This window comes from Coptis chinensis, chromosome 8 (genome assembly GCF_015680905.1).
Source record: "Coptis chinensis isolate HL-2020 chromosome 8, ASM1568090v1, whole genome shotgun sequence".
Classification (NCBI taxonomy): Eukaryota; Viridiplantae; Streptophyta; class Magnoliopsida; order Ranunculales; family Ranunculaceae; genus Coptis; species Coptis chinensis.
The window spans coordinates 37,965,402-37,978,072 of NC_141463.1; the positions used below are offsets into that span (position 1 = coordinate 37,965,402).

Here is a 12,671-nt window from a genome sequence, read left to right on the forward strand (position 1 = left end):
GGTTCAAGAAGCTTCGCCACCTTCTGACAATGAAGGCAAAAGCGACATATTGGAACACCCAGCTGGTGGTGGTCACCATTGGGGTGGGAATGAAAACCATCATGGAAAAGATATCAAGTCAAGGGACAAACAGCACCCAAGACCTCCATTCTAAAAATGTTATATATGTAGCAGTGTTCGTTGCTTTTCCTGTCCAGTTTGTGGTAAATATCTTGAAGCTATGCACATATATGTGTGCCAAGTTATGAAACACATAAGATATTGAAGAAGAAAAGTATAGTCTACTCGGAAATTATTACACTTACGAAAAGTTACATTAACAAATAACCCCGAAGAACCCCAAAAAAAATAAGGGGGGACTGAATCAAGCTTTCCATGACCAGTTCTACTGTTACAAGGTGATGCAGCGCCCTTCAAGGGAGATGAGGTTACTCCATGGATGCAAACACAATCAATTGTTACACAGGAAGATTTCTAGTTAGGCGAATATGGTCCAAAGTACGTCGCAAACCATACCTATTGACGGCTCCATTAGCAGCTCTGAAACCTTCACCATAGACAGTAGAGGTGTCATGGGCAATAACGTGCATAAAGAACTCGCCCAATTTCTTTTCAAGATCAGATTTTCTACCCTTTTTTGATGATGAGGATGACGAAGAAGCTGTGGATGTAGATGGCATGCTTGTTGACCCTGGCATGACCTCTGACTCGAGCCACATGTAAGACAACACCTGACAAATGCCTTCCTCCACTTCAGGGCTTAGATTACGGTAGCCTGCATCAATTTTCAAAATGATAAGGATGCAAGTAATAACATTAGCACAGAAAAAGAAGAATAAGATACTAAGATAACAAGAAAAGATGTTTCTAAATTAAAATTGGGTGGACACCTTTAAGACGCAACCACCCATGCATCAGCTCATGAGCAAGAATTGAGCCTGTTAGCAATCTGTAAGCAGTGAAGGTAGATGAAAAATAAACCATTTAACAAACAGTCAAATATTGGACTTTTTCAGAAAATGAAAGTTTAATAAACAGATTAAAGCTATCTATAATCCTGCTGCAGTTCAAGAAAACCACATTTCATCATAAAGAGATGAAAATTGTGACCAAAACGTTGTGTCAAAAAGTTCTACCACGTAGCCAAAGAGCAATATCACGTTATACTATTTAGGCTCAACCGTTAAACATTGCCCCTGCCCAAGATCCTTTTCCGTAAGATTTGGAAGGATAAAAGAATAATATTTTTACACCCTCATTATCTAAAGCAAAAGAATGAGGATGAGGTACTTTAGATACATGTATTTGGAGGTATATGCTTGTCTTTGCTGAAGGCATGGGAAAGTGAGTACATTTACGTATGACTGGAAATTCACTTTTAGAAGGTCGATTGATACTCTCAGAGTTCTTTCTAGACATGCTGCAAATTTTCCAGAAGGTAGTTATAGGCCTTACAAGAGTCTGATTGCTAGTTAATATCAAAACAGAACCAAACGCAAATCCGAAATGATCCAGAATAGCCCTGGATTTATCCGCCAAAACTACAGTATTGATACAGCTTGGGTTGATCCAGTGATTCTAGATCCACTGAGAACATACCGAACAATAAGGTGCCCTTCCTGATTCAAATTTTTTGAGTTCTAGCGAATTTCTTGGGAACTTCTTGGTTATAAGCACGTACCTTGTTATGGTTTCCACACATTTTTCTCGGATTACAATTACAAAGAACTTTTCCCACTCGTGTTAGATTTTTTCATACTTTGAGAAATGATAATTTGGTTATGCCTTTGCTAAGCTAAATCATCATAGCTAGTTAGGATTGTTATTTCACCCTATGTCAGGTATATATACCGAACTTTATCAGTTCAATAAGGTTCTTCGATGGTTACCTTGGAAGGCCATAGAGAACTAGGATGGCCGTAACCTCACATCTCCTTGTCAGCTTCTGTGGATGTGTTCTCATACCAATAAGCCGGTTTCCCCCTACTCTTGGTCGTTTGTGTATCTGGATATGACAGTAGGTAAAACAGACAGCACATTGTTAAAATTCTCTACTTCAGCAGAAAAGAAGAAATTAAAAAAGAATTATAACCATGATTTCTACTCATACACTGCTAACAGTCTGCTCCTCAGAAAGGCATAAACCTCTCGTCTCAGGCATGTGATGATAGCCCTGAAGACAAAAAGAAGTAATTAGTACATAAATGTTGAAAGGAGTTAGTGAATGAAGTAATATAATGAACACTCTATACATTCTTCTCGCCCTCAATAGCTTCATTAAGTGCTTGTCTTTCAACCAGAAGCATTGGTATCTGCTGATCTAGTTTCATGTTCATTCCTTCATAGTAGTCTCTGATGGCATGATATAGTGCTTGGCAATCACCAGTGTCCATGATAGCTGACTCCATACATTCAAAGCATAAACTCCGTCCATCTCCCAAAGATATGTACCTTGAATTCCAGGACTTCAAAGATACAATTACAACAAGCAGTCATTTCACATGCCAAAGAATACCATTTAAAAGAAAATACTTGGAGATAAGATCTACTCAAATTTATATACTAAAGAAGACTAAGATGAAACAACCACTCCATAGGAAGTTATCATACCTCTAACCGTTCACAACTACAACAACGAGCCGTTCTATCATGCTCATGAGAAGGACAGTATTTTTGGCTCCAAAACGGGTGGGATCTATACTCAATTAAACCAGCTCCATTTGTTGGGATCTGAAAGATGCTATAAGAACTGAGTTTCAAGATAACAACTGGAAGAGGAAAATAACAGTGGGCATGAGATCTTATAGAAAAGAACAGTAAAAAGTAAAAACTATTTCTAATCTATCCTGGCTCTGACCAAGAGAAGGATTGTTGACTTCCCCAATTTTGAACAGCAAGAATTTCCTGGTGATTCAAAGTTGCATATTCTAAGGATAAGTTGCGGCATGAAAAGAGGACCCTAGCTAGAAGAAATAAATGGTCCAAGGATCAACCAATCATGTGGCGATATGGGTAATTGGGTATCAATCTTGTCCAAATATTTAGATATAGCAAAGCAATTCAATTTTCGTGGTATATGGTGATATGTATTCTTGGCAGCTAAGCTAGTGAAGGCTTTGCACAACCTCATGGTTGCAATGAAGTCAATGGACTATGGACTAGCTCCCAAGAGTAAGCCATATTAGTATTCTGGTTTAAGTATTAAAGGACTTAAAATTGGTGAGATGAAGCATACATTGATTAAGTTGAATTTTGAAGAACTATTCATATAACATGGTCATCCTATTAGCAGATATAGACTTTCCGACATGGGTGAGGGTAAATACGAACTTTAGAGTGAAAATAGTAGCATGAGTACAAGTGGTAAAAATAATGATATCTGGATAGTGAACTAAACTTGCAAATGAAATTATCAATGAGAAAAATGACTCTACGAATAAACAACGGCATGATCTGCATATCAAATGATGCATCAGAATAAATTGCATGATGCAAAATGTAAGGTATAACATGTATGTTCTTACAAACTGGTGACAAACTTCACACTTTGGGTGGTGCATCTCCTTGAAACAAGACTTGTGGTATGGTTTCCTCCCAGACAAAGAAAACTGAGTTCAACAGTAAGAAAAAAGAAAATCTGTCAGTGTAAAGGAGAAGAAAGCATTGACAGTTCAACAACTATATTTATTGGACATTGGTATAGTGTAAAATCAGGTACCTCATGCTCGGTGATAGGCTGACTGCAAGCATGACAGCAGAAACAGTCAGGGTGCCAAAAAGCTCCCATGCATCCTAAATAATTGCCAGAGCCTATCTCATGTTTGCAGCCACCACATATTCTAATAATCTCATGCAGAGGTAAAATATTATGACAAATTAAAACATAGATCTGTAATGTCATCTAGCTACATAATATTTACTTCATTCAGCTTGGATAAATTGACCACGATTAAATGATTTAATGCGACTGAATTTTAAATGATTAAGCATTAGTATTTTTATGCTTAAACAGAAAATTCCATATCTTACTTAACGTTATAGAAAAATTTGGTAATATATCACAATAAGTACAATCCTTAGCATTAGCCATTCTAAGAAAGCGACATGACTAGATCTGCGTAAGCAAGTCATGCAAAACCAAGGATGCAGAAGAAAAATGTAAAGGCTAATCTAAGATACCCAAATCGTTTATCCAACATAAAGCAGAAGTTAACCAGTAAGGCTTATAAGATATATTGTCCCGTGATGAATTCAACATGTAGAGACACGAACCTAGATCCTCTAGAGAACATTTGAGTAGAAGCATAAGGGGGACATGAAGGCATATTCAAGCTTTCTTGGAGTGCTCTAGCAAGGTCTTCACCACAGTCGGCGGGTCTTCTGTATCCTGAACAAATACCAATTTTCACTGGTTTGTTACCAAATTTGAAAACACAAAAGCGTACAAATAATTAAACAAAAAATGAATTCTGCTATGTTAATGGTATCTTTTTCCATGGAAGTCAGACACAGAGGCCCCAAGCTAAGTCGAGCAAAAAGTTGAAATGAAGGAGTGCAAAAATCATGCACACTATTTTGCAACCTACCATTTGGTCTACTCAAATCTTCAGCTAGAGGGAGTGCCATTGCTCGGTCCAATTCCTTGTTCTCAGTTCTAGAATGTTCATCCTGGAAATAAAACTACGTAAAGCTATAGCATGGAATAGTCTGAAAAAAGGGGCACGCAATTTCAAGATAAACCTATATAACATAACATATTTGGAAGAAAAAAAATAAAGTACTAAATTGTTTTAAGCCATGGATTCAAACAAAAATCAGCTTATTTTTACAAAACGAAAAAAAAAAATGAGGACTACCATGTGAAGGTTTTTTTTATATAGCGAATTATTGTACCATCAAAACCAGCAGCTACCTTGTCCAGATTCCATGCAAATCTCAACTAGTCTCCGTAACAATTAGTGCAACTAACTTTAAGAGTGTATAACTGATAACCAAATTTTGATACAGAATCGTGCATATCCTTCAGAAAAAATTGAATTTAGAATACCAAAGGTCATTGGTTACCTAAAAATATCTGATCCTTCCAGTTGAAGGATTAGATAATATCTGACATTGGTTAATAACATTCATAAATAGCATCCAAACCATTCTAAGGATATCAACTGCAGGGGAGTTATATGATATATCGGACAGAATAGATCAATGTGTGTTTAACTATTTACTAACATCTGAGTTCACACTAGATAAGAATCTGTCTGAATCCAGTTCCAAATTCCGACATTTAAATAAGGACTTGAACTTGCCACTATCTCTTGAAATCCTACAAACAGGTAATGATAGATAATGTTTGCTACAAAGTGTTCCAAAATCTTGATTAAAAGACTACACAGCAGTGATAACGTTCTTAGCTCGTGATGATAGTTAACTTCCCAAGTAGAAAAGAAAATTTTGATATACATGTTATGTATGATGAGTATCGCATGACTTATTTGTATTCATCAGATTTACACATTCTTATTATACAGAGAAGGAAATATTGTTATTACAAAAGCATAAGAAACGCATTACTAGTTAATTTGAAACTCAAATTGTTTAAGTCATTATTCAAATTGAAAAGAATATGCAACATGTAGCATCTTAAATTTCAATTGAATACTTGACCTGGAACTTTTGAAAATAATGCAAAGGAAAAACAGAGAAAAGTTGAAATTCAAAATGGAGTACCGTTGATCGACGTGGAGCATGCCAAGCCATATTTCCATCCTCAAGAAACGCTTGCTGCCGCCCGTTCTCCAACCCATCAACTGACCCTCCTCCTTTAAAGAACTTATAAAGCCATTTCATGATACGAGACTTTCCCTCAGATTGACCTGTTATTCACAAACTATCTCTAAGTACACATTTCAACGACATTACTATATATAATATAAAAGGGATCAAACCGTGGATGCAAGGCTGAGTGAAATGGTTCACGCCGGAAGAAGACATGAACTACGACAACGTGAGGACAGGCGAAAAAAAGAGAGAGAAGAATGGGAAGAAAAGGTGGTGAAAATATAGGGAAAGTAAATAGAGAGATGAGGGAATAAGGCATCTTTAAAAGAGATGGAGAAAGAAGAGAATATGTGACAGTGACAAAGAAGAAGAGAGAAGTAGGAAATATAGTAGGAAAGAAGAGATGAAAGAGATTCTTGATGATATTCTTGTCTTGGAAAGCAATGAAAGGAGAGATGACAAAGTTAGGACGATCAACCGCCAAAAGTTTCTAGCCATTGCCTGTAAAATGGAATCTTGCTGAGGTGAAAGCGGAAAAAGGTAGGGGTGGACGGCTCTAAGAGAGTGTCAACCTGAAGCTGCTCAAGTTGCACGCATGCTGCAAATGGTTTTTTTCAATGAGAACCTTGGTTGGCCTAGAAATTAAAGACACCTCTCGTAGTTACTTTTCAGTTTTGGGCGTTTGCTCCAGAATTTCTCAAAACTTACTCTTGGAGTCTTTGGTTGGGTCACTAAAAATTTTATTATTTTGAGTTTGCTCCAAGTTGAGAATTTTCGGCCGTTTTTAAAATACTTAAACGGATGAGCAACTGCTGAACCGAATTGAATATTATCCATCCACTTTAAGCTATTCTAGCCTTTCTAGGGGTATCAAATGGATTGCGATGTGAAATATGTAATAGAAGCCACACTGCATATTTTACATCATTCTGATTATTGGGTTGCGACTTGGGAGCCTGGGACAAGCCCCCTTCTCCAGCACACACGGATACTCTCTCTCCACATCCCGTGCAATACTCTCTCTCCACACCCCGTTTTCAAAGAGTCACACATCCCATTTGTTACACACTGTGTTAACTGTTTACAAAAAAAGCATGAAACCACAAAAAGAAGAGAACTCCAAAAAGAGTGGAAACTCTTGATTGGAAAATGGAGTAGAAATTCATCGTCACTACTTTGATGTTTTTTATTTAAAAAACTCTAAAAAGAGTTAATTGATTAATTTGGTATTTTTTGTTTAAGATTTGGTTGATTACTCTTAATTTGATATTGTTGAGATAGAGACAAAATATGCAACTAGAAATGACATTATGGAAGTATGACATTCATTGTGACATATGTAGTGAGATGTCAACACGGGACTTTTTACTTTGCCAAAGTACGGCACTTAAAATGACATATCGACCCGTCAGTTTTATAAACCAATATAGAAGAGATTATCAAAAGAGAAAAAAAATATATTTTTCTTTGTGAGAGAGTGAGAGAACTTTTTCCAGAGTTCTTAGTGATTTCATTTTTTTTAGTTGATTTTGTTGAGTAAATCGATTAATATGATATTTTTTGTTTAAGATTTGGTTAACTAATTTGATATTGTTGGGGCAAAGGCAAATGTATGCAATTAGAAATGACATTGTGGAAGTATGATATTTATTGAAACATATGCAGTGGGATGTCAACACCATTTGACATTGAAGTTGGAGTTTTTACCCTGCCAAAGTATGTCATTTAAAATGACATATAATGAATTATCAAGAGAGAGAAACTTGCTTGCTTTGGGTTTTGGAGAGAAAGAGCGAGAAAATGAGTGGAAGTTGGTGGAGTTGCAAGTGCGGTGCGTTGAATAGGTAAAAATGAAGGATGAAGAGTGAATGAAAGTGTCTGGACGTTGAAATATAATGGGGTGTGGAGAGACATTTTCAGAGGTAGGATGGTCATATTAATAAAGAATGGGGTGTGGAGAGAGTACTAATTTTTTTTAGAAAAAAATTGTCATGTGGAGAGAGAGTATCGGTGTGTGACGAGCATTACTCTTCTCCAAAGAATAGGAATTGTAGTACCCTGTTATAAGACTTGAAACTCTAGGACATCAACTAATCGTCCAAGCCCACTTTTGGCCACCTACAGTGTCACCATTTGACTACTCGAACTAGCTAGTTTAAGCCTAAAGTCAATTTTTTATTTTTATTTTCGTTTTCAATAATGATGCCTAAAGTTGGGAATATCATCATATTCTTAACACCATGCTTGGTAACCCTATTTTTAAACTCACAATCCACTTAATATAATCATATGAGACATTTTCATCTCACTAACGAGTTCTCAAAATCTATATAACAAATTAGGGAAGTATAGGGCCCATAGGGCCTCCCAAGTCCCATCATATGACTCTAAACAACTTTCCCGTTATAATGATGCTTGTGATATGGTGGAATCTAGGGCTCTTTGGTGGTATATTGTTTTTAGTAAACTTAAACCGGCTCATAGGATTGTCTCTTTTTCTTTAAGTCACACCAATAAAGTAATGGTCAACAAAGGTTGCATGGACTGGACACTAATAATTTTGGCTGGACTTTTTACATCTGGCCTATTTACACCATTTGGGTTGTTGCAACATCAGGCCCCTAAACACTTTGTGATTAAACACTCTAACCATTTGGTTTGGGCTTTTTATGTCTGGGCTATTTAGGCTGAGTTTTTTACAGTTGTGTCGTACGGCACGAGCAAATACTAGTATCAACTACAAAATTAGCTTCCCTCCATGAATGAGTCATAGTCCAGCTATCATGTTTCAATTCCCTTTGACTGGACAACTGGAGAATGCCTATTCAGGTCCATTGCACACATGGTGCCCTCCTAGGGTTTGAATCCATCCAATGTTCCTTACATTTTATATGTTTTATCTCCAGTCCACGTTCAACAGATTTCTCTGTTTAATCAATCCGTTTCTCACCAAAATTTGAAAATCTCTGTAGTCATCAAAATACTGACCCCTTATTAATCTCGGTACATATCATTGTTATATATATATCGAAAATATTGATATCATGAAATTTTGCTATATTTTTGCAGCATTTTCTACTATGAATTTGTGGCATCTTGTGGTACTTGATAGGTTATTATCAAGTTAGAGTAGAGTACCAAAAGATTAGTTTCATCAAAGATTTAGAGCATGCATGTCTATCGAAAACTTGCAATCAATATACAAAACAAATTAAGTGTTTATTACTTAGTTACCTTCATGACGTGTTGGATATCACCTATATGGGCTAGAAATAAAAGCAAACAATTCCCTCTCTAACTCAACTATAGTTCTAATCATCTTTTGCAAAACAAAAGATAAGTTGGTGTGACGTGGCGAGCTTTATATATAATGAAACACAATATGTGTCTATTCCCATAAACAACCCCTTAAAGGCTTGAACCAAATGTACGTGGTCTCGGTGACATACAACGAACTACAATATTGAATGGAATATGCTAGAGATGACATGTGCATATTGAATATGAATAACATATGGAATAATATGCAATAGTGTATTGAATTCCCGTTTGATTGAAATACCTTTGATTAGACAATTTTGAGAATACCATAAAAAATTTGTTATTTGCATCATTTTTCCCAGGAAAAATTCAAATAAAAAGATCTTTAAACTTTTTAACATATAGATCGAAAAAAATAACTTAACTAGATGGTAGCTGGTATTGTGTACAATATACAATACAATACCAAAATATATAAAGGGCATGGTATATAGATGTTATAAGCATATATTCTTTTGCTACTTAAAAAACATGTGTTACTACTTCTAAACTAGAAATTTTGTATATTCTAATTTAGTTTTTCATGTTGTTTAACAATTTAATATTCATGAAAACTTCTAACTAATCGAGCTTTTGAAAAACACGAATGGAAAATTTTCCAATTCAAGTTGGTTTTCAGAGATGTAATTAAATACCTTCGACGAAACTTCTGGGTTCGCCATTGTGTATACATACTACATTTTTGTTTTTTCTGATAATTGTATACATGCTACCCGTAGACTAGAAATCATATTAAAGAGTATTAAAGTTTTATAACATTTGTACTAAAGTTTTATAAACCATTCTTCGATCAATCAACTCCTTCAAAGCCCTTGTTGAAATCATCTTCAATCAACTCCTTCAAAGAATTTTGTAAATGAGGATATAGGAGGTCATATCTATGTAAGAAGAAATTAATATCAGGTGAGGGTCTGTCTAACCCTAGCTTAACTTTAAAAAATAAATAAATAAATGTGATGACAGCTAGTTCTCACGAATATATATTTAGGAGGATTGGTTTTGCCATTCATAAGGGGATAGCTGTGCAATTTGTAGCGCTTGACCTCTAATTCGTTTGTTTGATTTATTTTTCATATCAATAAATATATATTGCGGCTAAAAAAACAAAAAAAAAAAAAAAACAAAAACAAAAAACAAAAAACAAAAAACAAAAAACAAAAAACAAAACTCCTTCAAAGCCCTTGTCGAAATCATCTTCTGGAGGAGGCATGTTCCGAACAAACTATTATGATGATAGCTCGGATGGTAATGCTCCTTCAACCACTAATACTGGCAAGACGACTTCTAGTGTTGATTCCTTGGAACATTAATTTTCTAATATGGAGTTGTACTCGGAAAAGTACAATGTTGAGGAGAGTAGTACGTGAAGCTGTTAATGTCAATCCAACAAAGATAGATGGTGAAGCTATTACCCAGCTGATTGCAATTGAAAGTTCTGAGGTCTTCGAATATGATCTTGAAATGAATTCTTTGCAAAGGCATTCTGAAGTTTTAGAGAAGATTAAGAAGATCAGAAGAGCTAAAAGTGATGATGGTCCAGAATTAGTCTATCTTGCTATGACTTATGCAAAACAGATTCTTAGCTAAGTCATAAATTGTATATGATGCGGAGATTATGCTATTACCAACAATATGTTTTTCACTCGCAAAGAAGTGGTTTTATCATAAAGAGCTTTCAGAATATCATAACGAAGAATGTGAGGATATGGAGAAGAGGGTGTTGGATGTGCTGCATTGGGATTAAATGATCCAAACACCTTTTTCCTACCTCATATACTTCTGTACTGGTCTTCAAGATTTTGGTTTAGAATTGTCTCTAGCAAAACAAGAAAAACTTGGTCCTATAGTTGTCAGGTTTATTTTTGAGTGTACCACTTTGAGGTATAAGCCTCATGTGGTTGCTGCTGTAGTTTTATTTAGATCATTCGAAAATCAATCCATCACAAAGGATGAATTCGGTGAATTTCTTCAAAATATCAGTGAAGATTTTTTAGTTGACTTGGCTTGGGAAGGAATAGAATAACCAAAAATAGGACTGGAGGTCCCTGAAAAAGATATATAGTGACGGTGGAATGGTGTATTTATGTACCGTGAACTTTTCAGTTTGTTGCCTGAGGTCTTGAAAAACATTTAGTAAAGAATCAAAAAAACTTATGTAGCTGACAATAGGCAAGTAGTATGACTTGTCTTGGATAATGATAGTTGCAATGTTTCAACTAGTTTGTCTATGGAAGCTTGTGTCTATCTAGTAGACATGAGTTGGGGTTTCTATTCGCAGAGCGATCGTAACTGTCTGAAATCTTAGTTTTTTTCAGGTAACTTTTGTCAATTAATCAAATGAATTGAAAAGTTTTATAACCTTTTGAATTCGGAAGATCAAAGGATTGATTGAGAAATACTAATTAACATATAAGAGATTATTGAGAATTATATCCGTAAATAGATTGAATCCAGATTGAGAATGATCATGGGTATTGGTGACTTTCATTTTCTTACCGATTTTAGTGAAAAGTAAGAACTAAGAAGATCTTAATATCTCACCTTAAAAAAAAATTAGAAGATTTAGAATTTCTTATTGATCCAACGATGTTTGTTTTTTGTTTTTTTGTTTTGTGTGTGTGTGTGTTTTTTTTTTTGTTTGTTTTTTATTGGCAAAGGATCCAATGGGCATGTTGAAGACAAAAAACTTGTGTCACTTTTTATGCTAACATGAAAAAATTTGTCTCGTTCAAGTAATGATTATGCATGATTTGTGTTTTGGTCACAACTCAAAATTGAGTTTTAATAAATCAAGAATCTCATTTCTCGATGATGTTGATTTCTAATTGGAAATGATATTTCATATTATATGATTACATAATTGTATTTGCTGGAGTGATATTTATATTGTGGTTCGGCTAAGAATTGAAGATGCAAATAAACGAATTATTTGGCCTTTTCGATATTTGGATTTGATTAAAGACTTTTAGAGGTTGAGCTCTAGTTAACTTGGAGTTTTAAGCGACAAGGTAGAATACGCATGAGTGGGGCACTCTGCACATTGCAATAAAAAATAGTAAATTTTGTTTTGTGAATTATAAAATAAATTTCATGTTATGAAATAATAATGTAGGAATCATGGTTTACCACTGTCGTAGCTTGTAAAACAATTACCTTGCCCAAGTCTTCATCCATGTCTTGGGCTATCACCACCAGCTAGAAGTGTTTCCCCACTAGAAAAGTCTGACACTTAAATTTAAATAGAGGTTTAAGTGTTAACTTGGTTTAATCATAATAAAATAAAATCCAAAAATATAATGTTCACCACCAATTGTTATACGATTACAATATGAGTCTCCCTGGCTAGTTTGAGCAACTCAAGGAGATTTTTGGTACTAAAGAAGGGAATAAGGATTCTTGAATGTGTAGGGCTGTAGTAAAAGTAATTGAGTATTTATAGGGTAGGATTAAATTGAATGATAGATAGAAGTAGGTTAGAGGAAACTTGAAGAGGTGTTTGACGTGAATATTTTAGGGAATGTTTACATACCTATTGAATTTGTTATTTTTTTAAAATTATTTATTAAGAGTATTAT

At 35.0% G+C, this 12,671-nt stretch overlaps 1 protein-coding gene across 1 annotated transcript; it reads right to left on the reverse strand.

Moving 5' to 3' along the window:
* Positions 1-233: 233 nt before the first annotated feature.
* On the reverse strand, positions 234-6,574 carry LOC147481392 (protein DA1-related 2-like). The gene is made up of 12 exons (XM_086579930.1): positions 5,943-6,574; positions 5,725-5,870; positions 4,587-4,668; positions 4,273-4,387; positions 3,719-3,839; positions 3,525-3,608; positions 2,611-2,730; positions 2,253-2,465; positions 2,111-2,173; positions 1,890-2,005; positions 891-949; positions 234-775 (listed from the first exon to the last, which is right to left on the reverse strand). Exons 1-12 carry the CDS (start codon positions 5,986-5,988, stop codon positions 459-461), a joined length of 1,482 nt encoding a protein of 493 aa, XP_086436056.1. The 5' UTR covers positions 5,989-6,574; the 3' UTR covers positions 234-458.
* Between the last annotated feature and the right edge of the window lie 6,097 nt (positions 6,575-12,671).